Source organism: Acanthopagrus latus, chromosome 15 (genome assembly GCF_904848185.1).
Source record: "Acanthopagrus latus isolate v.2019 chromosome 15, fAcaLat1.1, whole genome shotgun sequence".
Lineage (NCBI taxonomy): Eukaryota > Metazoa > Chordata > Actinopteri > Spariformes > Sparidae > Acanthopagrus > Acanthopagrus latus.
Genome location: NC_051053.1, coordinates 7,312,168 through 7,339,220, shown reverse-complemented (window position 1 = coordinate 7,339,220; position 27,053 = coordinate 7,312,168). Strand labels below are relative to the sequence as shown.

At 46.4% G+C, this 27,053-nt stretch overlaps 2 protein-coding genes and 1 long non-coding RNA gene across 3 annotated transcripts; 1 reads left to right on the top strand and 2 right to left on the bottom strand.

Moving 5' to 3' along the window:
- The first annotated feature begins 1,267 nt into the window (after positions 1–1,267).
- Positions 1,268–15,754, top strand: prom2 (prominin 2). Its single transcript, XM_037124689.1, has 24 exons — positions 1,268–1,448; positions 3,013–3,331; positions 5,646–5,713; positions 6,080–6,285; positions 6,470–6,590; positions 7,047–7,110; positions 7,203–7,292; positions 8,393–8,589; positions 9,321–9,395; positions 9,784–9,847; positions 9,953–10,109; positions 10,198–10,350; positions 10,440–10,563; positions 10,673–10,761; positions 11,550–11,634; positions 11,775–11,918; positions 12,018–12,086; positions 12,172–12,264; positions 12,367–12,420; positions 12,519–12,599; positions 14,013–14,081; positions 14,202–14,291; positions 14,449–14,561; positions 14,681–15,754. Exons 2-24 carry the CDS (start codon positions 3,094–3,096, stop codon positions 14,730–14,732), a joined length of 2,496 nt encoding a protein of 831 aa, XP_036980584.1. The 5' UTR covers positions 1,268–1,448; positions 3,013–3,093; the 3' UTR covers positions 14,733–15,754.
- LOC119034004 lies at positions 13,827–14,288 on the bottom strand. The gene is made up of 2 exons (XR_005079455.1): positions 14,166–14,288; positions 13,827–13,929 (listed from the first exon to the last, which is right to left on the bottom strand). It is a non-coding gene; the product is annotated as an uncharacterized LOC119034004 (long non-coding RNA).
- Positions 15,755–19,289: 3,535 nt separating the features above from the next.
- On the bottom strand, positions 19,290–24,497 carry LOC119033696 (Hermansky-Pudlak syndrome 6 protein). Its single transcript, XM_037124096.1, has one exon. The coding sequence runs from the start codon at positions 24,093–24,095 to the stop codon at positions 21,336–21,338; it is 2,760 nt and encodes a 919-aa protein (XP_036979991.1). The 5' UTR covers positions 24,096–24,497; the 3' UTR covers positions 19,290–21,335.
- Between the last annotated feature and the right edge of the window lie 2,556 nt (positions 24,498–27,053).

The following is a 27,053-nucleotide window of genomic DNA, read 5'->3' as shown; positions in this document are numbered from 1 at the left end:
ACTGCCAGAGTAACACAAGGGAAATGCAAGAGAAGTGTTTGGTCGCCATCGATGACGACTGACGGCATACGAGTGTCTTGAAGGACTGTTCCAGGGATAGATTTCTAGCACTACCCCTGTAACCCTTTGTAAAATTGTGATTGAGCCGAAGAGACCAACCAGTAGGAGTCTCTCGTGTTGCAATAAGGGCATGATCCCCCACCGGCTTCCCACATGGAGCGCAGTGATCTCCCATGATCTTGAGCTGCTGTTGTTTCAGGAGATTGAGGACAAGCACTGAGTGAGAGCACTGTAAGGCCCTGATAAGTCTTCACACGGTAAGGCCACTTGGTGAGAGCTCTCTTGCTATCAGATTAAAGGATCAGCTTGTAATTGATGACTTTGCTGTTGAGGTGATTCAGGGGTGAGTGATCGGCGAGCGACTGCGCACCTGATAATGGAAAACAAGTTGAAGAGGTGATGGGCACGTCGGCTTCATTTGCATCAGAGGGGTTTAGAAAGAGGAATCAGATTCATGCGTTGTACAATCCTGTTCCTTTTCATGAAAATGTGTGTGCTCTTGTTCCTGAAACAGAGGAGTCACACGGAGCAGGCTGTGGACAAACTAGAAAAGTATAGGTGGTGCAGGAGCACGTTATAGGTAAGTAAGAACAACATCTCCACTCTTGTCCTAGTCCAGCCCGTAGAGGACTGGAGGAATTCTTGTCTTGGCTTGCTCAGCTATGGATTTACACTGTAAATCCTCCTTTTTGACAACACTGAAAATATTGCTAAATGTCATCAGCATTGTGATTGCATAGCTGCTGCCAATATTGGCCACAGGGATATCATTTTGAGGATTTCTTGGCAACCTCTGGATGTTCTGAGTCTCCCCAGAAGTCCCTCCCCTTAGTGGATCTTTCTCTTGCTGTCTTGGGCTGTGTCGCTGCTTGTTTGGACCATCACACCAGATGTGAACTGATTTACACGATGGCTGATTAAGCAACACTTTTCTATCCGGCAAACACACAAATAGCCTTTTGTTCAGATGACTAAACCATGATTTAGTGTTGGTGGCACATTAGGCTTGACAGCCCCCTCTCCTCCACCCCTCCACCCACTCATCCACCACCTTCACACTTCAGGATCCAGGAAGTAAACATTTGCTTGAAGCGAACCCTGAGAGTTATTTGCTTTCTTCTCACCACTCTCTTTCCCACGTCACCCCCCCGACCGTCCCTGTTTCTCTCTCCCTGTAAGACCCTCCCTCTCGCCCTCCTCCAGTCCCTTCTCTCCCTCCCTCTGTTCCTAGTGGCAGTGCACTCCAGGCGAGCGCACACTCAGCCTCAACTTGTCAGAGGGAGCAGAACAGATCGTATTTCCACAGGACTGTGAGAGTCACACGCCTCTGACTGAATAACAGGAGATCAGAGTGGGCGCGACTGCCCTTCACCGCCCGGACTGAGAAGGTGAGCCCCAGTGTGCTCTGCTTGTTTTTCTTCCGCACTTCTCCTTCCCTCCTTACCTGCCCTCTTTTCTCTTTGAACTCACTTTTTTTTTTTTAATTTATTTATTTTTTTAACTCACTCACACCTCGAGTATGCTCTTCTACCTGGATGGACTGCTCAGGCAGTTTCGTCCCCAGTATGTACAGTAAACATCCTCGGGCTGCTGACTGCGGGTGAAAGAAGATGATCACGGTCAGATATTAATAGTCTCTCTGACGGAAAAGCTGGAACAGGTTGACTGTTTTCCTCTGTTTCGACAGCCACTTTAACCATAAGAGGAAGTGGCTGTTCAGTCACTTTGGGGCCTTTTCCTCGTTAACTTATTTGCTTAAGAGAGCTACACCTAGAAAAAGATATACGGCTGATAAGGGATATTCAAACACTGTTTGGGAATTTTTTTCTCCAGGCAAATTTTTGTCCTCGCTCTGATAAAAGTTATTATGTCTACAGGCGTGAGTTTGTGTAAACACAGGTGATGGAGGTGTCTGAGGTAGATGCAACGCACACTGTGAAGGCAGTGGTGACACACCAAAGACCAGTCGTGTTTGTTATCTCTCCCGTAACTTTTAAATGTCAGTGCTTCCTGTATGCCACGACAGAAAGTGTAGAAGTACAAAAGAGAACCCTATAAAGGGCAGGTTCTCTCAGAGACCAGCTACGTGTGGGCTTAACATTTATATTTCCCATTTACTGCCATTGTTGCGTTCCTTCTGCAAAGCAGTTTTGTTTTTTTCCATTGCCATTGAGGTGTCTGGACAGCAACACATTCTGGCCATTAATTCAACTCAGTTTAAATATAACCTGTTCCTCCTTGTGTGAGTTAGGGAATGCAGACAATACGGGGCTCACAGCTCCAAGAGACCTTGGAATCAGCATTCAGCTGTGTGGGTCAAAGGTTAGCAGGGGACAAGGCCACTATAGGAACTGAATTGGAGCCTGACTGCTGTGTCAGATGGAGGATGATATCTAAATACATACATCTCCAGAAAAGGATAGTGGGCTCTTCTAGGTGACAGTAACAGATTTGGTCATTTATGGGAGATGGACCTTCAACCCACCACAGTAACCAATTAGGAGTAAACAAGTACTGCCCAAGGGACTTTAAGAAGGGTCCCACGAGAGAGACGAGAGGGGTGGCACTTGGTAGAATTCCTAAGAGCGAAGGCATAGGAGTTCTGATAGGGCAAGAAGGGCAAAAAAGTTTGGCATTACTTTGCCCTAGATTGGAGAACATCAGATGTGGGGCCACACTCTGCTCGGACGCTAGGCTCAAGTCTGTTTTAATAAAGATTGCTCTATCATTCCACCCAGCCTTGCCTCCGCAGAATTCTCCTACCTACTACACGCCGATATCTTTGAGGAAGACAGCCCAGAAACTACACCATTTTGAAACGATCTGCGCCGTGACCTCTTTCTCTGTGACTCAGTCTGTGGGTTTCCTTCTGCAGTCTGTAATTCTCCTGCCTCCTGTGAGTGTCTCATTGTGTTCTTCTTCTTCTTTTTTTTGTTGTTGTCTTGTTTCCAGTTGCATCAGTAACGGAGCTTGTGCCATGAGGTGATCCACTTCACAGACCTGTTTTCGTCCAGCCGAGTCTCACCTGTAGACATGGCGTTGTGTGGGAGTGTGAGAGGTGGGTTCAGGGCCGGCGTAGGAGTGATGCTCCTGGGGCTCAGCCTGGCCCAGCCCGTCCCTGGACACGCTGCCTGTCCAACAGCCGCCACACCGCTGAACCTCACCCAGCCCGAGTACCAGGACACGGCAGCGGAGGACACCATCGCGGGTTTCATGTCAGCCCTGGTCCAGTCCTTCCTGCACACGGTCCAGCCTCGCCCCTTCCCTAAAGGTGAGTGTCACCAGTGCTACTCAGACATCAAGCATCTTGACGCACGGGTCCCCATCCAAATAGTCCTGGATTCAATTCTGCGACATCTATCAAACAGAGAAACCAGGTGATGTGCAAATGACATTAAAATCCTACGGTTCCCTTCACCACGCATGCTGGGCAAACATTTCCCTACAGGAACAAAGGTGACGCATCATACTTAACCCTCGCAACTGCTTCAAACTCATAATGGCAGAACAAATAAGACGACTGGCTCAGTTAATCAGTAAGCTGGAGGGAATTTTTGTATTTGGCCGGTTAGTCTTTAACCTTTATGTCGTGGTCTGGTGTTTTTTCATTGGCTGGAGTTTTCTTCAACTTGTGTCACACCTGTGTTCTTTTGTCTTTCTCATGACGGGCTGCTTCTCAGTGTCGTACATTGTTTTCTTTTTGGCATTGACTTCTAAATGAAAAACCAATAGTTGGACACGAAACCGAGCAATAGTTGCATTCAATGATGATGATGGTGGATTTTGATGATTCGGTCTATGGCTCATAAAGAGACTTCACTTCCTTCAGTGTTAACCGGTTACGGTCAACAGATGTGTGACCACGCTGCCTGCAATCGTTCTTTAGTAAAATCAGATGGCTCAAAGGTTTATTCCTCATGAGCCACCACACCGGAGGCTATAAATGTTAGTGGGTCAACAATAAGTGTTCCTCCAGAAGGCAGATGATCAAACATCACGGCTCTTTCTCAATGAACTGACGGCTAGAAAGAACAAATAAGCTGCGGTGGCGGAGGCGCCGCTCCACCCCCTGAAAAAAAAAAACAGGTCCTTTACTCAAACGTGTATTTTTTACGAAAACCAGAATATGTGTGTGTATGTCTGTGCATCTTAATGAGTCATCACTGATTTGTGAGGAACTGAAAAAAAACCACACACACAGCCTTCTATTGCTGGTTTTATGACAACGTGACAACTGGCAGTTAGCACTCAAGGGCAGGGTTGGGTCAGATTACATGAGGATCAAATGCAGTCATTTACTGAAGAGAAAATGACATGGCAGTTTTTTATCATTAGTAACACTGGATTACTAGAAAATCAACCTGTCGTAAATATTGCACATCAAACCAAAGAAATGTACTGTTCCAAATAATAATATTGGCACCAACTACAGGTATGCCGCGTTTATCTGACAACATGTGGGTGTTGTTTCATTATGTTTCTTCAGGTTTGAGGTTTGAGGTTTCCGCAGATGACATCAGCTTTAGTTTTTGCTTGCATAAGTTGCTCTGGACACAGACGCTCTTGTGTTGTCCTCTCTGAAGTCAAAATGGTGGCACTATTGCCAGGAAGCGAACTCCTGCTGCTGAAACTACAAACTGCTAGTTCCATCTTTTTTTTTCTGTACCTTTACCGGAGGACAGTTCCCCTTTTGTTTTTCGCACACTGATGACGTGTGTTCTGTTACTCCCCAGGTCTAGTAAATACATAGACAGTCAGTCATATTGAAGCTTACTCACTGCACTGCTTTAATATTCAACTATAAAACTGATGATTCCATCCAGTATCAACCAGGTGATCAGTACTGACAGTTACTGACATTTATTATAGACAAAAATGTTACAATATTTTCTTTGCATTTCGTCACACATTCAACAGTTATGCTGACGCTATGTTTTTTTGTCCTGGCCGTCAAGTTGCCAGCTTCACGTAGTGCTTGTGCACACCTGTAATTCCCAAAGACACCAACCAGAGATTAACATTAAAGAAGTAAAGCATTTCATAGTCAACACACAGCGGGTTGAAAAGCAAGAAACGTGCGGCAGCGAGATAAAATACATGTCTCCAGGACGTTAATAGCCGACTGCCATCCGTGATAGAGACAGATGGTGAGAACTTCCAAAATAGTGTGAGAAACTGAACTTCTACCCCCATTCTCCGTTACCAGCGCCTGTGTTTAATGAATGATATCCACAATGACTGGGTTTTTGTATGATCATAAATAGCAGGCTTTGAATTTGCATTTTTTTTGTGTGTGTAAAAACCTAATCTCTTTCTTAAAGCTCCCCTGGTTTCCCCGTGTTCAGGTGATGGAGGTGTCACATTTCTGTCTTTACACTGAGGGAAACTGAATTGTTTGTATGGAGCAGAGGACGTGTAGTCCCTCCTGACTTGGCTCTTGTACATGGGTAACTAGGACGGAGACTGGCAGGGTGGCTTTTTTTTTTTTTTTTTTAAAAAGCAGCCTCTTTTCTCTGTGTGGCTTTGTTTCTGTGTCGTCTGATGTCACTCAAAAAGAATTTTTTTTCTCTCTGATATCTGTCTAGATCTGATCCTGAACATAGTCCAGGATGTTAACCAGAAGCAGCAATTAGATCAAGACCTCCTAAAAGAAGTAAGTAAATGTAGTTTCACGTATTCTAGGATGCTGGTAAGAACCTCTATTCATGGGAAGAGAAAAGCAGACACACCCTCCCTAGAGTTTCCCCTCCAGCTGGTAATCTGAGAGCACGCCAGTGTGTATTTATCCCCATTCCACTGAAGTTACTGAGCCTCTTTGATCCACTCTGGTTGTGCAGTATCACCACAGCAAAGTAAAACTAGTGTTCGGCGATGTCTCTCTGTGTTTGACGTCACGACACACAGCAAACGCCTGCCTCTGTTCTGCCATCCTGCCCTCGAAGTTGATACTTGGACCATATGGGTCTTGATACATGTAATTTGTTTGTGCCTATGTGCCTGTGTGTGTTTTTGTGCTCAGGTCCTGATCTACCGAGTGGGTTTCCTGGTGTGTGTGGCCATCGGCGTCGTGTACATTGTCCTGATGCCCCTGGTGGGTTTCTTCCTGGCGTGTTGCCGCTGCTGTGGCAACTGTGGCGGGAAGATGTACCAGAAGCAGACGTCCTCCACTGACTGTCGCAGAAGAACCCTCTACTGGAGTGCATTCATCACCACAGTCATTATCCTGTGAGTGTGTGTGTGTGTGTGTGTTTCTGAACAGCACAACGACGTGTTATCTGAAATTAGCATCGGAGAAGGGACAGCTTGAGCGGGTGCGCCTCGCCGCTCGTGTGAGCGTCCCCTAGGATTGACATTATGTTTCGATACGCAAACTTAATTGTGTACGTGTGTGTGTGTGTGTGTTTTGCAGTGCTGGGAACATATGCATGTTCAGAAGTAACGAAGCGTTCAGGCGGAGCGTGGACGGGGGTGTGGAGGGGATCAACAAAACTATAGAGAACATCCAAGAGTTCCTCTCAGCTGTGCCTCAGGTGAGAGAAGCCCCCCCCGTTGACTGAAGATCACGACGGGAGTGCGTGGAAGGACGCACAGGTCGAGGTCGCGGCACCTCAGTGTGGCATCTTCGGGTGACTCGCTGCTCTCGATGTTTGTCTCTGTGTCGGTTTCGATGTTGAAACCGTGTGACCGTGATGTCCATGTACCGTGAGGTGACAGCCTTTGTGCGCGATTCAAACAGACGCCAGTTAACCTTTCAGTCCGCTGATTAATGACCTAGCAGTGTCAATAAACTTATCTCAAGGTACAAGAGAGCGCTAAAGGGGATGGAGGGAGACAATGATCGTCTTCTGTTTATTCTTCTTCACCCGCAAAAGCTGCCAGGCACGGTTACCTCATGGAAACAGTCCTTGACACACATATGTGGTATTTAAAGTCATTAATCATGTGCACACTTTGGAATTCTTTGTTTGTTTTTTTTCCTTCTCCAGCAAGTCAACTTTGTGGTGAACGAGAGCTATAAAACCGTGCAGGAGGTTAGCAGGAACCTAGATGGTGAGGACCCGCTTTTTGCTTCATTCTGACCGCCGCGATGCCGCCCTCTGCTCTCGGCTCGCCTCACGCTTGTCTCTCCGTGTGTTTATCAGCCATCGGGCCTCAGCTGGGAGCAGAGATCCAGAAGAGATTCAGAGGAACTGTAGACCCGGCGCTGCGCTCAGTCAGACTCCTGGACCGAGGTACGGTGTCTCTGCATGCTCTGTCCTGTCCCAGCCTGAGCGTGTAAGTGCCTGCGTTCATATTTTGACAAAAAGATCAGCAGTCGCATTAAGCAGCGCGCTGTTTGACTTGCATTTCACTTCCCACGTCTTGAGCTCAGCCTTTGATAAGCTGACGGGGTTATTTTTGAGAGAAGCTGTTTTAATTGGTGATTACACAACACAATAATGTAAGGGGGAGAGAAGATATTTATAGAGAAACGTACAGACACAAATACTTATATCAGTGACGAGCTGCTTGGCAGAGCGGCAGCTTTTACCTTTCTGTGTGGTTTCATCCACAAACCCAGAACCCCATCTAGGATCTCATTGAAATCTGGGAGATATAATGGAAAAAAATCCATGAAAAAAATGAACTGGGGCACCCGAGTAGCTCAGTGAGTAGAGCACACGCGACATGTACAGAGGCTGTGTCCTTGCTGCAGTGGCCCAGGCTTCAATCCGACCTGCAGTCATCCCTCCTCACTCATCCTGCTGCCTGTCATCTAAACAGTCCTATCCAATAAAACCATTATAAAAATCCAAGTAATTAATTACTGAAGTAAAAACCTAGGCTGGAATAGTCTTAGTTTTGAATCCTGCAGCCTTGTGACATATATCTGCAAATGAAGACAAGAAGAATACAAGACAATTAAAAAATTGTTTGGGTTTTGTAATTACGAAAGTTTCCAGCAGAGAGCCATTTATTTCTTTGCCGCAGTAATCCCTCCTTCTCCAAGATGATAAATGAAGTGCTGATCCGTTATTTACTGACATGTTTCTTAACAGTGCTCTCATAGTAACACAGAGCAGGCTTGGTAGAGTAACATGGAAAATATTTTCAATGCTGCACCAAAGGAGCTGGATAATATCTCCCTTAATAATGCATTTCCTGTTGTTCCCTCTGTTGCGGCGCTCACTTCCATCCATTTCAGCTTCTCGAATTGCTTCAGAATTAAAAGCAGCCAGCGTTAAAAAAAAAAAAAAAGGTCACAGGTGAATGCTTCGAAAATGCAGATTATTATTCATTCAAACCTGCGCATGCACTGGCTAGTAATGATTTCTTTTATTTCTACGAGCAGAAACTGTGAACACGGACATGGAGCTGAAGAAGCTGAACTCATCCCTGGTCCAGCTGCAGTCCAGCATGGACCGCCTCCAGGCAAATGTCACCGTCGTTAAAAATCGCATCAATCAGACTTTATCTGAGCCAAACTGCATCGGCTGCACCAGCATGTATGGCGAGCTCCGCAAACTGACACTGGACACCTCCATCTCTGTGAGTACTGATTTTGCATAATGTGATGTTTGTGGGGTTTTTTTTGGTTTTTTTTGTTTGCCCTTCTTCATTTGGATGCATTAACAAAACATAGGGAAATGAAATGAACGAACGAACGCTCTCCCGTCACGCGCAGTCGTTTTATGATAAACAGGAGTTTGGTCTGACTGCTCAGATTACAGCAGACTAAGAATCAGCCCAATTAGGAGACATAATCAAGAGGCAACAGGGAGGAATGATTTATGCCATCAGAACCACCTCTGACGCAGATTGAGACAGTGTGACTCATGATAATAGCTCTTCATTTTTGGCTTTGTCTGTACAGCTGATTTGTCCTCCTCCCATCTGTTCTTCTCCACTCCTCCTACACTCTAATTCTGACACATATAGACTCTCCTTTCCTTTCCTTTCCTTTCCTTCCTTTCCTTCCTTTCCTTTCCTTTCCCCCTCTCCTCTCTTCCCATCATGTCTCTTGTCTCCCTTAATCAATAAATGTATTGTATAATGTCTAATCTTCATCACAACAGTGGCAGTAACATGGATACACTCCACTCCTCTTTGGTATCAGCTCATTTAATTGTGGCTCATCACAGACATCTGTGAGAGGGCTTATGTGCTTGTCTTGCTAAAGTCTGCTGCCCTCTGCTGTTACATTAAAGTACAGCATGTGATTACATGTGATCGCAGGTCACAATGGTGGCACGTGTGTGACTCTTGATTGTTCTCCACAGATTCCCAGCTTGAGCGAGCTCCAGGCGGCCGTGGATAAAGTCATCAAAACTGACCTCCAGTCCAAAATCAAGGAGGTCAGTGACTTCAGCAAAAAAACATTACAGCCATCTCTTTTCGTGTCTTTTTTAAATTCCTTATAACACATAAAATGCTTCATACAAAAATGCAGATGAAGATAGTTGATTGTTGAGTCCCATTCGCAGGACGTCAAGTAGCCACGTTTGGGCTGGTAAAGCGTGCTGAGAAGCAACAAACTGAGAAAAGTCTCCCTCTCTGTCTCTTTCCATTTTCTCACGTCTTTTAAGTTGTTTCGTCTTGCCGCATCTCTGCCGTATGTGACAAACGCTGATGGGTTGAAAATCAGTCCTGAGGTGTTGGGAAGGCGGCACGCGATGACACAAATGTAAATTAAAAGATAATTTGCTTTAAATTCAGTTAAAAAAAAGTTCGTCTTCTTTCTAGGTGGAGGACTTTTTCAACAACATCCCCCAGAGGGTGACCAATGACACCAAGGATGTTGTTAAAAGTGAGTGAGCACCTTTACTCTCACTCCTCCATCAAATATGGTTTTATTCATGAACTTGTAAGATCAGTTTTATGGCTCATTTGTGTATTCATGTGTATTTTTCAGACAGCAAGCAGAGATTGGATGAAATAAAAACGCAGGTCGCCCAGGCCACCAATGATATCCCCCTGTCTGCTCTGACCAACGTGTCGAAGACCCTGGAGCAGGTCCAGGGAGATGTCATCAAGGTCACGCCAGAGATCAAGAGAGTCGAGCACATCAGGTAAAAACACCTGGATGTGCAGACACGTGATCAGTGCAAGAAAAAAAACCACAAAAATCACTCATCGTGTGTGTGTGTGCTTCCCCAGGTGGGGAGTGTGTGTGGTCCTGTGCTGCGTGGTCCTCCTGGTGGTGGTGTGTTACCTCCTGGGTCTGGTCCTGGGCCCCGCGGGTCTGTCACCTAGAAAGGACCCTGCAAAGCGCTCCTGCACGGCGGACTGCGGAGGCGTCTTCCTCATGATGTGAGTGCACGGTTGTCACGTCTTATCTGTTCAAAAACGTCTCACCTCCCGACCTCTGGTTCGACCTGTGACTGTTGATGTGGTTGCAGGGGCGCCGGCTTCAGCTTCCTCTTCTCCTGGCTGTTCATGATCGTGGTGGTGCTGCTGTTCCTGCTGGGAGGCTCGGTTTACAATCTGCTCTGTCAGCCCTGGAACAACGGGCAGCTGCTGGAGGTGACTATTCTCAAACACACGCCTGCACGAACCTGTGTTTGCACGCACCGCACAAAAATGCTACATGCTGAGTTCAATATGGTGATATTATCCCCTCTTCTCTCCACAGTTTATTGATACTCCAGGTTTGATTCCAGGGTTGGAGATAGGTCCAGCGTTGGGACTGAAAAGCAACATCAATATCTCTGATATCTACAGGTATGTGGCGTCAGTTCACACAAGAACATGCACACAGGCATGCACCGCGGACATTACACACCTGTCCATTCAGGAAAATACATTCTGGCTCCTCTTTATTATTGTTATTATGATGTTATTGCTTTCTTAGTGGGTCTGAACTCAGCAGACAGCATGAAGCATTTCAAATCTGTAATTGTAAATGTGCGCTTGTCAAGTTTGACATGATTTAATTGTAATATAATCGGAGTGCAATATGGCCAAATGCAATATCCAAATCTCAGGAGATGCGATTTGTTGACAAAGGCAAAATGTGTCCCAACATACCACTAGAAATGAAGCACTGTGTTGCTACCCGGCCCGCTAATCATATCCTCCAGACTGGAATATGATGACAAGAATATGAAGGGAACATGTTTGTTTGGTACAGACCTCAGCAGAAGCCACAAAATCATCATTTTCATATTACCTTTCCCACTAAAATCAAGACTCATATTACAATATCTGTCACATTTGAAATGAATCACTTGTGTGGCTCTTTTATTGTAATATCCCCTTCTCATCTTCCATACTCCATACTTACTTATTATTATTATATTACTAGTTATTTACTTCCGAGGCCACAATTTTATACTTTTTATACAATTAGATTAAGTGATAACAAAATATAACCAAGACAGCGACTCAGGAGAGCAAACAAACAGGCAGGCTGAAATTGGACATCGGCTACATTATTCATTGTTATGTTGTGATATAAAATATTATCATCTGTAACAAACAGGATTCTGATTGTGACTCGATGTTTACAGAGACTGCGAACAAAACCAGCCTCTGTGGACCACGCTGCGCTTGTACGAGGTCATCAACCTGGACGACCTGCTCAATGTGTCTAAAGTGAGCGTCCGTACAGTTACACCCACAGTACCTTCATACTCATCGTACCTATGTGAGTATTGTTTGCCTTCGTCTAACCGAACGTCAAAATTTGTGATGCCTGTTTTCTTCCCTCCTCTGTCTCCGTCGGTGACACACAGTACACGGATGAGATCCAGATGTACTTCGATAACACAGACATCACTCTGGCCTCCATCACTCTCCTGAGCCCTGATGTCAAAAAACAACTCAGCAGCCTCTCCACCTCCGCTGAAGACTTCAACTCCACCGCTGTCACACAGCAGGTAGACATTATCCACGCTCTCCACCATCGTTACGCGCGCGTGTCCATGTGCAATGTGTAAAGGTGATTTGCGTTACTCGCTTGCCTCCCTCTCTCTCAGATTAACAACATTTCCAGCATCAATCTGAACACAACAGCAGACAGCCTTGACAAGCTCGCTGACGCTCAGGTGAGTCAGGAGACTGTAACATGAAGAACGTAATCATCTGTTTTACTGTTTCCTATCTATTAACCAACCATTCACGTGTTTCTAGAACAACAATGCTATTCGATCGGCGCTCAGATCCGAGGCCATGGACCTGAGGAAGATCCAGTCAGACATACAAACAACTATCAACCCACAACTGGTGAGTTGGCTTTCCCCTTATCTCCTCTGCCATCTCCTCACTCTGGTTTGTGTGTCATCATCCATCTGAGTTTAAACGAATATCCACTGCTTTTTCCCCCAGGAAAGCATCAACTCCACCGTCATGGACCTTCAGGCCGTTTTCCAGAATATCACCGTGAGTACACTGACCAACACCTGGAGACCACCGGGAGTAAAGATCATTCTCCCCTCCTCAACTCTGTGGCTCATTTCTCTCCTCTCTGGCTTTCCCAGGGAACGGTGGGGGAGGTGCTGGGCAACGTGGAGGCAGCACAAGACTTCCTCAACACAAATACGACACAGATCGTGGAGACCGTGAGTACAGCCATGAGTCACATGAGTTGGAAGAAAAAGTGCTCCATGTGGTCTGTTAATGCCTGTGGTGGGTCAGTCATTTAGCTGGAGGTGGGGGAGAGGGGGAGCCGCTGTGGCTCAGTGAGTACGAGGAGTTGAAACACTGCGTGTGCCTGTTGGTTCCACATCCGCCGGGCGTGAATTGCATTTAGTGTCCGGCCTCGTTCGTCTTCAGCTGTAGCTGTGCATGCTTTGAGGGGAATATTTATGGTCTGTTTTATCCGTGAGGTCCGTCTTGTGTGATGTAAACAGTGCTGGAAGAACACATTACACCAGCTCTGAGGCGTCTGCGTTGGCCTTCGCCGTGTTCTTCCACCACGTGAAGCCTCATCTGGTAGCAATCTGCTCACCGTCCAAGCTAAGCAGAGAAACAACAGGCTTGCTCTTGACTTTAATGACCCGTAAATCCACTCTTTTCGACTCAACCTCTGTTTAGGGGATAATGCTGGCGCTTTTCTATATTATTTAATGTCAGCAAATCCCAACGAAAAAGGCCGAAACCAACAATGCGTTAAATCACCTCTCACTATTTTTGGACTTTCCAACCCTGCCTGGGACTCCAAGCCCATTTTGTTTCCAGCCCACAAATATGACGTGGGAGCATTGAGCATCTTCTTAAAACAGAGGGGCATTGTCGTTCGTTGGGAACTATGTTAATGTCATGCGGATGAACACATATCTAGTGCTTTCCTAAGTATTTACAGCAGCGGGACTGAGCATGTCAACCAGTCCAACAGTGTGGCTACCGTCTCTTTAAGGCCCTCCCTCCATAATGGACTCCCCTCTGATTGGTCAGCTCACACACGCGTGATCCAACAATGCTAACAACACCAGAGCAGCTGTGCTAAATCAATCATTTTGTGCCAAACTAGCCTCTAGGCATACATTATGCAAATATGTGTGACACGGTGACGAACTGTGAAGTCACAAGGTCACAGGATTAAATGTGGGACGAGTGGCGAGGCGTTTCAGGAGCAGTGTTTTCTGTGGGAGAGTGGAGCTTCCTGTGGTGCAGGGCTTTTTAACTTCCAAGATATTCTGCATGCATAAGAAACTATCACTCACACATGAAACAGCATAACATGTCTCCTTTGATGTTTTAATGCATTAGCGCAAAGACACTTTGAATTGCCTCTGCATGAAATTTGCTTTATAAAAGAGCTTTGATAATTGCTGTACCTCTTCTAATCATGGTGCTATTGCATTTATTTATGGGTCACTTCAGAGGATTTACCCAGAATTCCGGTTGCTGAGATGGCTTGGTGTTCCACTCATTCTTCATGACTTCTCACTGTAAAGCAGCGAAAAAATGTATGGAATTTACAATCTCTCTCTCTCTCTCTCTCTCTCTCTCTCTCTCTCTCTCGTTCTCAGGAGAGTAGAAAGTTCGTGGACTGTCAGATGGGTTACTTCATTGTTTATGCGGACTGGGCCGACCTCACGGTAAAGTCTGTTTCAGATTTTTAACACTTTTTAACGTGCGGATACAGATACAGTATGTGTCCAGTGTTTGTGTACACAAATGACCTTTATGAAAAGTTACTGATGTGGATTCTCCCTCAGATCACGCAGCAGGTGGGCCGGTGTAGGCCGGTGGCAGGAGCTGTGGACTCTGTTGAGATTATCGTCTGCTCACACCTGGTGGAGTCTCTGGTGAGGATCAGATGTTGTCAGCTCTCCAACTGCAGCCTCATTCAATCTTTTTCTTGTTATTTTTTTATCTATTTATATATTTTTTGACAAAAGCACTGTCAAAAGTCTGTCAAACTGTTCTAAAGCTGCCACTTTCCTTTTGCCCCCCCCCCTCTAGAATGCGTTCTGGTTCAGTCTGGGCTGGTGCATCATCTTCTTCATCCCTGGGATCATCTTTTCTATCAAGCTAGCCAAGTACTACAGGAGAATGAAATACTCTGATGTCTATGAGTAAGAGGCACAAACAAAAAAAAACCCTCACATTTTTGCATGTTGTGTAAGAATCACATGACTGATTCATTTGACTGGGCTGGCCTGCCTTTGACCTCAGTTAACGTCTTTGTTTCCAGCGACCGCATAATCATGAACCCCATCCCACGGCCCCAGATGAAATTCACCTGAGAAGACGGCACATGTGCGATACATCTTTAAAGGGCTGCAGGCACAACTGGGGTACGGCTTGACAACATAAAAACACATGGTGCGCTCCTGCACAGATGTGGCATATGGTCACTCTGGTGGAGAGTCTCAAATTGAGAAAAAAAAGGAGATGACCTATTTAAGTCCTTTCCAAATGCCAGTGAGGTGGAGAAGCAAAGCTGAGCGCCTGCAGACGTCATACGATACATTTCATGCACCACACGCAGCATCTTTGAGTTGACCTCAGGGGGGACACAGGGTGTAAGGGAATCTGCAGGGATTTTTCATCATTTTTAAATACATTTTCAAAGATATTTGTGACATTTAATGTATAAATTTAATTATTTTTATCTATTTAATAGATGAACAATGAGCTGCTGCTGAATTCTGAGGGAAAAAAAAAAATCAGACGCCATTTCAAACTGTAAAGCTAATTTTTGTTGAGAGTCCATCACATTTATATATTTAGTCCCGTTAGTGTGCGGTGCTCTCAGAGACTGCAGCAGTGTGTTACCGTGCCAACAGGCACTTGTGATGTGCCAGCTTCTGTCTGCATACTGCCGCGGTTTTGGGAACCAGATTCCAAATGGGAATGTATTTTTTTTAAAATTAAATTCTTGATTAAACTTTGCACTAATATTAGAAATCAAAGCACAATTTCAATCACAATTTCCTGTATGAGTCATGAAATGAATACATGATTTGTGTGTGCCAGATACGACTGATTTGAGATTACTGCTGTTCGTTTGTTACAGAATGTCACTGTCAAGTGTTTTGTTTCCAGTTCCAGACAGATGTGTTTTTGTACAAAGTTGACCTTGATGTGATTCTTGATTCAACATGATGATTTTTATACTTTGTGCCCTTTGTACTCTGGTAGAGTGTGTTTTATCTTACTGTCCTGCGGCACTTTACACGTTCTGTTTGTTCAATGTGATCAAAAAGTTGTGAGCTTTTGTGAAAACTACTGCCAGTAAAAAAACTGAAGCTGATCAACAACTGCACTGAGTCTGCTTTGCATTTTTCTACCGTTCTAGCTGTAACATGAGAGGAATCTCACGGTGTCTGATTTTCTTCGCTGACTGTGAAAGTGCTTTTCACAGTGCACAGTGATAACCCAGTATGTCCCTTTAGGTCGTACATGGACTCGGCCTGTCACAGCTAAGTTTACGTCTCTGTACAGTCCTATGGTTAATGTGTGACAACAAAATAAAGACTTAATTGTGTATTTTCATATTAGAATGTAGCTAACTCAGTCCCTCCTCTCTTGCTTCAATCTCAACTTCACTTCCCAAGTCAGTACAAACAGCATAACACAATATCGCATGTAAAAACACACACACACACCCATAAGCTCCCACGCACAAAAGGGGACAGGAAATGGCATTAAAGAGACAACTTGGCTGAGGTAAGTCATTTCAAAATCAAAGATCACACAGTCAGCAGTCAGGAGAGGTCACAATAAACGTGTGTTTTCAGTCTGGGGTTGAAAATGTCAACGGGGCTTGCCTCCTGGACGTGTGGTGAAAGGTCTGTGGGCGAGGGCTCTACCACCAGAAGAGTTTTTATTAAACTGGGGAACAGTTAGGCATCCAGCATTAAGGACACACAAAGGACATGATGGAGTACAAGGGGAGATAAGGCTGGAAGGATATGGGGGAGCCGGTCCATCTGAGGCTTTAAAGATCAGGAGGAGAGCTCCTGTGTGAACTATTAACCAATGTAAAGACACATACAGTGTGCTGCTGCCTTTTGGACCAGTTGGAGACCTTTTGTAGCGGTTTTAAGTAGACCAGGGAAAGGTACAGTAGTTATTCTAGAAGCTATGAAGGCATGTGTGTAGATTTCAGCATCTGATTTTTATCCATTGAGGCGTATTTGGGCTACGGAGGTAGAAGAAGGCCGTGTGACAGAGTCTGATGGGATACAATTCCCAGTTATTTATTTATTTCACAAGATATGGGTGTAAGAACTTGTGCGGCTGTGACCAACCAGCAGCATGTCAGTCTCGTGAGGACTCAGATCCAGGAGGTTCTCACACATCCAGCGACAAACATGACTGCAGTTCAACCAGTTTGGAGGAACCATGAAAAATAAACAGAAGCTGAAGTTGCCTGTGGCGTGAACTGTTCTCAAACGGTTAAAAGCACATTACTGCATGCATAAACGGCACAGATTAGGCATGTGCACTGTTTATTTAACTTAACTCTAACTAACTTATGACTTGCTATGGTGGCTGGAGATGGCCTTGTGTTTTTGATCATAATCAGTGTCATGCGTCCCTTCTCATGGGACACTGCACACATGAATTTACATATATAAGATGTTAAGATCTAGAAAAACTGCTGGTGGACAGACTTTGGTTTAAAGGACTTGGCATGAGGCTTTGGAAAACCCCTCATTGTCCCAGTGACAGCAATGAGGTAGCCTAACAGTCAACACGTTTGCAGGTGCCTCCACCTTTGAAAGCATCCTCTGTCCCGGTGGAGCGAGGCCTTGAACAGCGCAAATCCATCTTTTTTTATATGGCATTTGCAACGACCCAAACTATAGAAATGGAATCACAGCCTTTGGGGGAAGAGCGCAAATTTAAAACGAGGCTGATGATCCATACACTAATTTAAAGTCCAATCATGGGGCGCAAAACAGAAGCAGCGGTATTTATATTAAATCTATAAACTCCATTAACGTGGCATCTTGAGCTGCAACAAACTTTGCTGATGCTCCGCTGTAAGAAAATTCCCAACCTTCCTTTAATATACATTAACTCCACCCTGAGAGCCCCATTAATCAAAGTGATGAAAATGTTCTTTAATGCAGTTACCGCTCTCCTGATGCGTTCATTCGTGCCGGGTGCAGTCGGTTGCTCAGAGACAAGCAGAGGACAGAGGAACAGGCCCCGCGCCTGCCGGCATCCGCTCTGATGTATTATTGTTTACAGGGCGCCGTCTATAATTAGTACAAGTGAATCGATGGCGTTACAGCACCGGAGTGACTCAATGCTTTGTAACACGAGAGGCGGGATGAAAGGGGGAACTCAATCCGGTGAACAAAAGGTGTGACACGGAGCGAAGGGGAGAGAGGGCGGGAAACGGAGATGGGAGCTGAGGAATGTGAGGTATCGGGTTCTGACCGTTTCTGCAGCTCTCTGCTGTTTTGTCAGCCTCCTATTACCCTCCGCCTCTTACGCTGGAGACACAGGACTCACTGCCCTGCAATTTCCACCTATACACTTACTCAATAACGCCCCTCACACCCTTATGAGGAAACTGCCTATTTGCTGCTAGAACCAGAGGCGGCGCGCACGCCCTCGCTGTCCCACCTGTGTTTCTGTTGCTGCTGTCAGAGTTAAGAGGAGACCTCTGATCCAGCTCACTCGGCAACCACTGAACATTCCTCCTATGGGCCCTGAAACATCTGAGTGCGTTCCACACACTCAAATCCTTCACGTACACACGTACAAGTCCGCAGCTTTAAGTGGATTTGTCCACAGCAGGGTTATGGTGAAACTGAAATGGGGGCAGCGGATCTGCTAAGCTTTTTTTTTACATCAGCGCTGGTTTTCAGCTCACCGTAAATAACCCAATGAACGAACCATAAAGAGTACACTGGCCTCGACGCTTTAGTTGTTTTCAGACTGAACAGTGTGTGGCCTCTCAGCCAGGCCTGCTGTTGTTGCGCCGGTGTGAATGGAATATGCTGATAGAGCTGAACGAACCAGAACTGCAGCTTATGTGTGGGAACTTGGCAGGTAGGCGACGATGACACGTTTGGGAACACCACTAAATGAAGCCGCGCTTCCGTCCACCATGAGACGCCACAACACGGTCAAGCTATCAAGACCTCGATCTAAACACTGAACATTAAAAGCTGTGGGATGTGATGGATGAATACTCTTCTTGAGTACAGATTTGACATACTTTACATTATTCCTACCATCATTTTCTGCTACTTTCTACTTTCTGCAACTCTGTTACAGTGCTTTCACTCCACTACATTCTGGTGCCAAGTATGGGACTTTTACTCTACTGCATTGATAATTTAAATAATAATAACATGATATCTTAATAATCAGATAATTGCGGAATGGTGGATATGTCACATGTCACTTTGATAGTTGATTACATTTTATTTATTTATCTATCATCATTATTCCTGATACAGTATCAGGAAGATTTCTCTCCAAAAACTACATAACATCATACTATACTACGATACTATGTCTACACAGTATGATACTATGTAGTTTTTGGAAAGAAATCTTAATCCAAATTTTATGGCTAAGCAAACTAAATACACACACTGTTTGTTTTCATGACCTAATTTTCCTCTGAGAACAGCTTATTTTCTTCAGTTATGTATTATTACCTCATCAACATTGTGATTATCAAAATTCTGAGTTTGAATTTCTTCTTTGAAACTACCTGATGTCCCTTTCAATACATATAATATCAGATACTTTGAGACAGTTCCATTTTGTTGATAACTTCTACAAGATACTGAGTACTTTTGAGCATGTAAATCTCAGGACAGCAAACAGAAGTTTTGTCTTCAGTTTAATAGCATACAGCATCCATTCATAAATACTCGTATACATTTTCTTTTTTCAAATATCGCTTAAAGTAGAGCATCACCGAAAAAATAAACAAAGTAAACAATGCAGAAGCAGAACTTTGCTGAGCAAGTCCAGGAGGAATTCCTATTTGTTAACAGAAACCAGAAGCAAAGTTTGAGGCAAATTAATATTCAGCATCTGGACAGTGTTGGCATCAGGCTGAGCAGCCTGTCTGGGGAAGTCAGGGAGTTCCCAGTGACTCTCAGATGGACTCAATCTTGTCTAGCACGAATCGAAAGTCAGAGCACTGCACAGTCATGTTTGTTCAAGTGTGCAGAGCTTGTAGTGACAATATGAATACACCAGACCAGAGTGAGGAATCGGCAGAGTTTCATACTGCAATAAAAACAGCGTTTTACTGTTAGCCACTATAACACACTGTGCTGGTCCTCTGATCTACCTCCAGTTCTTTCTCCTGAATATAAGAGTGGAGCTGGGGAGACGCAGCAGGAATGTGACACTGCCCTGTAAATGAAGAGCTCTGTGAAAGGCGCTCTGATTGTCCCGCAGCATTTTTGGAGTCTGACTGTCACTCAAAGACATGTCACGAGACTCTCTGCCTCCCGCTTTCTCTGCCTCCCTTTCCTGCGCAGGGCATCGGGTTATCATTCTAGTATTCGCCCATTGATTGTTCTAAAATGAATGACATTTTGTTTTGAGAGGGCATTCGACATTCACATAGACAAAAAAACAAACACTTTCTTTGACTAACAAAAGCCAGAAGGCACTTAAATACACTTTTGTTTACAGCACTTATCAGCAAACATTCATCTCTACACATGACAAAAGCGTGGTACAAACAATACTGACTGGGGTTGATAAATAAAAGTGCAATCAGTTTCAGAGCATGGAGGGAAAAACTACCAGGGGACAGGAATACATAGGGCCTAACATCTCTAATAACATTAACCTCACTGGGTCCATGAAGGAAGACGTGCACGGTGATCTTATGTGAGCAGCAGCAGCAGGGGCACCCATGTTAGTCACAACGCACCCAACCCGCGCTCTGAATCCCTAACAGAATTAGCTCCGAAATTGAATTTAAAGTCAAACTGTGAGTCACTTCTACTGGTTATTCGGTCTGGAATGTCCTGTGAGGGAGCTCAGTGGACAAGATGGAGTCTCGAGACACAAATGGACGACAGGGCAAAGGGGGGGAAAAAACTAATGGAGGGAGGAAACTGCACAGGCCGACTGTTGTGGGCTTGTTTAACCGAGATTATATGGGGTGTTTTAGCCCATGGAAACCAGGTTAATGTTTAAGCACCTGTGATATGTTAAGTACAACATGGAAAAGTCAGTAAAGGAACCTTGAACCCCCCTTCACTCTTCTCCTCCTCCTCCTCCTCTTCTAAACCATACCACACTTAAAACAAACATTTGAACACAAAGACCTGCTTGTCTGGATAGATTACTGCATGAGCACTCTGACGGCACCAAGTTAAAGGCAGCTATACTGGGCTACAATTAGACTTCAGCTACTTTAAAGGCTAAACGTATTCTACAAACAGATACGATAAACCCCCAAAAAGGGAGTTAGTGGCTTTGTCTTTTGTTTTTTTGACACTATGCTGTGTTAACACATCACATCATTTACTGCTGATGTTCTGATGAAGGCTAAGCTTATTTGAAGCAAGTCTAGGTGATGATGTTCTCATCCATGTGCAGTAAAGGCTTAAGAGATAAATAACAATGCAGATACATTATATACACATTAAGACTTAAAATCACCTGCAGTATTTACACTGGTAAGATCTTCAGTAGTCATTTCATAGTTTTCTAGTAGTCGTACTTTGTCTGACGTTACCACTCGCTTTAAAAACACCGTCAAACATCACAATATACTGCATTACACTGATGGTACCGGTAAGATGCTGTTCTGTTTTAAGCTGATTGTCACACAGCTTCACAGTGTGGAATGATTCGTGAGACGGGTGTCTTGTTCTCCATGCTCAGTGTCTGTTCATAAATCACACTGAGTTTGCAGGTAGTGTCACCCTGGCTTGTGGGACAGATGTGTGTGTGGACGACTGTTGTTGTTCGGGTGCGACATGGCCGCCCAGAGCTGAGTCCGTGCCGGGCTGCTCCACAGGCTGCCGCGGAGGCGCGGGGGGCGGGAACGTCGGCGACTGGAGGATGTCAGCGTAGCGCTGGCTGGGTTTGGTCTCCCTCTGAAGGACTTTCCTCAGCAGAGGTTTCAACAGCCCGATGGTCAGCTGGCTGCTCTGGGAGTCCGCGAAGGGAGCAGGGGATGAGGGAGATGTGCTGGACATGGAGAAGGAGGATGAGGGCGGTGTGTTCGGAGAGGGGAGGTTTTTCAGCACCAAGTTGAGAATAGTGGTGACAGTCAGGTCCTCTGGGCACAGCACCCACAGCAGCTCCAGGTAGGGGTCCAGGTCTCTGTGCTGGGCCACCTCGCACAGCAGAACGGTGAAAATCTCCTTGTTGAGCAGCGGACTCTGCTTGCAGAACTTCTGCGCCACCTGCATGACCCGCTCCCACTGCTGCTTGGCCATGAGGATCCTCAGAGCCTGGAGGATGGCGTTGGGCCGCCCGCTGACCAGCAGCAGCTCCACCTCCAAGTCCTGGTGCAGGTCTCTGTCCGGCCTCAGGCTGGACAAGACGCACAGGGCTCGTTTGTAGAGCGGCACGTTGTTCTCCCCGCCCTCCCCTCCTCGCCCGCTGGAGAAGCTCCAGGAGGATGAGGCCAGGCTCAGGCCCAGGCCGGCTGAGCCCTGCTGCTCCTGGGCGAGCTCGAGGAACCTGGGCAACCAGCTTGGCTGGAAGTGAAAGACTGAGCGGCAGAGGAGCTCAAACACAGGCAGGGCGGCTGAGGGACAGGGGCTTGTAGGTTTGGCTCTGCAGTTGGTTACGTGATCGCCTTTGAGGCTGTGATTGTGTTTCGGCCTGCCGTTCGTCAGAGGGAGGGAGGCCGGGGCGCTGGCTGTCACAGCAGGACTGAGGACGGTTTTCCACACGTCCGGGGGAGCCCTGCTGGACAGAGAGCCCTCCCCGTTGTAGTGTAGCTGAAGGGCAGCCTGCACTGCCCTCCACATCTGGTGGGGAAACAGGCTGAAGATGGAGTTGAGGTAAAGCAGAGACTCATTATCCAGCTCCGAGGACGACAGCAGCCTGGTGACCTCTTTCTCGACCAGGTCTTCGCACACCGCCTCCACCTCTTTCGCGCTTCCCCTCACCAAGCTCCCCTTCACCTCCTCCAGAGAAACCAGAGCCTTGAGCTCAGCCTCCAGGGAGCCCATTAGCTTGTCCTGCCCCGCTGTGCGACCGGCTCCTCCATTCTGGGGTAGCTCTGATCCTTTCTGCCACGACCCCACGTTGAGGTAGTTCCTGAGGATGGAGGCTAGAGAGATGGGAGCCTGGAACCTGCCTCCTTTCTTCAGCGCGTCCACAGTGAGCTGGGTGCTGCTCAGGCTCCTCTGCTGGTAGTATTTACAGGCCTCCTCGAAGACAGCTTCCACCAGGAGGGCTCCAGGATGAAGACTGTCCACCGTGCTTGCCTTAGTACTGCAGTCTCTGGAGTCCGTCTCCTTCTTCACGACCACAAAAAGTCCAGTCTCTGAGATCAGGTGAGGGGTGCAGCTTTCGGCCCGGTTCGTAAATAATAACCCCTCTTTCTTCAGCGCGATCCTCTCCAGCTCTCTTCCGCAATTCAAGTCGATCAAGTGCAGGTTCTGCCCCACCAGCAGCGCCAGGGTGTCCTCATACATGCAGAGGCTAGCGTGCGCCCCGCATTTTACCGAGCAGCTGTCTGCCAGTTTGTACACCTGTCGCAGCACCCCTTCCTTCTCCAGAAGGCACACCCAGCCCGTGCTGAGCAGCAGCAGCAGGCCTCCGCAGGCTGCAGGAGAGACGCTGCAGATCTCGGGCGGCTCGAGAGTCGATAAATATCCCAAACAGTCCGTCACCAACCGCTTAAAGTCGGATTCTTTGGCCGACAGCCTCTTCAGGGGAGTGTTCTTACATGCGGTGCTGACTGTGAAGGAGTCATGGTGAGGGGACCAGGAGAGGAAAAAACTGGAGATGCTCAACAGCGACTTTGCTTTCAGGTCAGGGAGGAGGTGCACGTACTCGCCCGAGCTGACCACGGTGAATTTAGGATTATTGTGCAGGGCGATTTTCACTCCCCCCAGGCTGACAGCCCCTTCCTCCACCTCAAAGTCCCGTCTGCAGACACAGTATCTCAGCTTGTTCCTGGTGGAGCTGAGGGCAGGGGAGCTCTCCGAGGCCGGCCTCTCCTCACACCAGATGATGAGATTGGAGCAGGCACAGACGGACACCACTTTTGCTCGGGGGCTGTTGCACAAGTCTGACGTCTGCAGGAGATGCCAGCCGGCTTTGCACTCCCGGAATTTCCAGAACTCAGCTTTCCCATCCTCATAAACCACGGCCACCGCCGCCGCGCCTCTGCTGCTGCTGTTGTTGTTGTGGTCCAGATACAAAATATCCACGACTGGCACGGTACGTGTCGGACACAAATCCAGCCTCTGCTGGCTCTGGGTCAGCTGGGGTCTGTCACACTTGTCAAAAGTCACAAGACCGACCTTAGGCTTGCGGAGGTTAACGTGGATGTGACGTCCATCTGGGCTCAGGCGAACACTTGGCAGGATATTTTTATGCTCGTTGCTGGCCACTTTGAAGATCTCGGTCAGCTCTTTGCCGCCTGTATAGTCCCCAAAATCTGACAGTTGCTCCAACACCAGCCGCGCCATAACTCGGAATAGCTTCGAACAAGCCTGCTAGCTTGTGTGGCACAGAAATCTGACCTCAGGCTCCGGAGAGGCTAACCGAGGGGCATCCTGTTAGGTCCTACGAGAGGCTTCGTCCCGTCCGTGCGGAAGGACACGTCCTTCTGCCAGCCTTCAGACCCGTTAACCCCATGTCGGCGGACGACGGCGGAGGTACACTGTTAGCTGACAGCAACAGCCCGGAAAGTTTTCAGGACCGAGCCGAGGAAGGCACTTAAGTCATTCCGACGCTACGAAGGCTAGCACTGCCCTGACATCACGGGATTGTTAATTTCCGGATACCGAGGGCGGTTTTGCATAAAGAGGCGGAGCTGGGCGACGTCACGCCGGCCCACAAAGATTGTGTGGAAGCAGAGAAGAAGAGCAACCTCGGCCGCAGGTTGGTCTTCAGTCAGCAGGTCAGGAAAGCGGGTAAGGCCAGTCTGCAGTCAGCCGAGTTAAACATCCTCAAATCTTTGTAGTGAAAATGAAAACAGTAACTTACCTTCAAAAGAAAGTAAATAAGAAATATATCAAAAAGGCAGTCACACGTCTATCTGTAACTGAGACGAGTTGCATCTGATTGACAGGGATGAGGCCATATAAATGTCTTGTTGATTTATTCAAGTGCTCGTCAGTGAATCCCATAGTTATCATTTGATCTGAGCTCCTGACAACATTTTGTGAGGACATTATGAACTTCCTGGTATGACCGTGTCTGTGTAATCGGAGCTGGGTTTTATCCCTGAAACATGAGAAGGTCAAATAAAATTCACACTGACTCACATTGTTCACAATATGCTATCTAATTCTGTATTAACACTGAATCTGCAGTGCTTTCACCAGAACTGTTGTTGCAGCAGAGGACATTGTGTGTATTTTTAGCTCCTGAGAAAGCAGAAGAACTCTATGTTTTTGTTCTCTTTTATGAATCACTTTACTGTTTTTTCTCTCTGGTTGTTGTGATTTGGCTGCATGTTTACGGCGCTCTCTGTTCCTCAGAACGTCTTGCCAGTCCAAACATGCCCGCAACTTCTGCAACAGCATCTCTCCCTTGAAAACATGTCTATTGGCAAAATGGGGTCTAGAACAAGCTCATCCCATCAGTTCATGAGGATGTTTTTGAAGTCAGCTGTGTTGCTTTTGTTTTGAAAATCAAAATTGAAATCATTCAGCGTATCTTGTTGGGACTTGTCTTTCATTTGCCAACACACCTTTGCCTTTCACATGTTTCCCACAACTGAAAAAAAAACAAAAAAACAACAGAAATTCAATACTGGATCACAGTTTTAGCAATTTTTGGAAGTGTCTGTGAGTGCTGAAGTGTATCTGTCTATTGCAAGATACTGAACTGTTTTCAGACATCAACACAATCACACCTTTCGTTTCATTCTTAGGTTCCTGGTGTTGTTGGAGGGCGACTGAAATGGAAGCGGACAAAGCACGTGTGCAGTAACGTCGCTTATAAAACAGCCTGAAAGTCGCAGTAGGTGAGTCGAAAAAACAAGATCTAAAGATAAGCGCAAATGAGGAGCTTTGCTAATTTCCCCCGTCTGCTTTGACAGCATACTTTAAACGACCTTTTTTTTAAAAAAAAAAAAAAAACAAAACCAAAAAAAACGAACTCACACAGTGTAACTATGGAAACCAGCTTAGAAGCAGAGAAGTCGTTCCAGTATATCCTTGTTTGCTTTGGCAGGAGGCTGTGAAAAGAGTGGCTGGTCAGTCGCAGAGTTAATACCAACCTGAGAAACTGACTCACTCAGATCAGCTTGCCTCACACCACGGATGTGTTTTCAGGAGGGTTGGTCCGGCTTGGATGAGCGTGTGTGTGTGTGTGTGTGGGGGCAAAAGCCTGACAGGCGTCTCGGGGGCCAACTGACATATGGAGAAGTAAAGGACAGTTTTATCTCTGATAGGAAAATTATACTTATTACAACGGGCGTGAAATGCTCTGTGGTGACTCACAGTGTAAGTGGACGTCTGCCCACTGTGGAGGCCCTGGTAAACTTTTCAACAACTTTCAAGTCAGCAACTGTCGAGCCAGCCCACACTGTGAAGCTGTAAATGGCAGTGTGCTGACATTTGGATGCGCGGTCTGTCATCTGGCTGGCAGCGGCGCACACCAGTTAAGATTATATGCTGGATTTTATGTGACATTCGCTCAAATAGATCTGGGAAGTTGCCAGTTCAATTTACTTTCCTTCGTAGAGAGCGTAACCAACTCCAACCGTTTGGCTCTTTTTGTGGAATCTCTCTGAGGGCACCAATGATAAAGAAGAGTTTTCCTACGTTTAATGATACTAAATAGATTAGCGGCGAGGCTTGTGATACCAATAACTTAAATCGAATCAAGGACAGACAGTTCCGCTGTCTGTTTGTCTGCCTCATAGTGATCCGTGGCTCAACCCTCTGATTGACGCATCGTGTTTTTCTTTCGCAGTTTGACAAATGAAAGAAAAATGCCCTCATCACCGTCCTCCTCCAAAGTTTAGATCACTGGATCAGTGCAAACAAGTCATTTTGGTTGCGGGTGTCTTGCCGTGTTTGTGAGTTCACATCGTATCCAGGAGGAGGCAGTATTGATCTTCAATCAATGCATGTGGGGGCCTCGAGAGCTCAACGTCCAGACGAACCTGATGAAAGATATCTGAGAAGTGATCGCCAGGGCAGAGGTGCTTCTTCTTCCTGGTGCACATGACTCAGATCCTGCTCTAACATCAAACAACACGCACTGTTATTTATCAGTGGCTATCACATGGCGATCCAGACCCGGCATCACAAGGCTGCTGTCCTCTCTAACTCACAGATAACTAAACTCGTCCGTTAGGTCTCGTGCCTTTCATTGTTTCTGTTGTACCTCACTGTTTCTGGACGGTTGAAGCCGTCCCATTAAATCTCACAGTCACCCCCTGTTGGCGGCTGCCGGGGCCCACTGAGAGG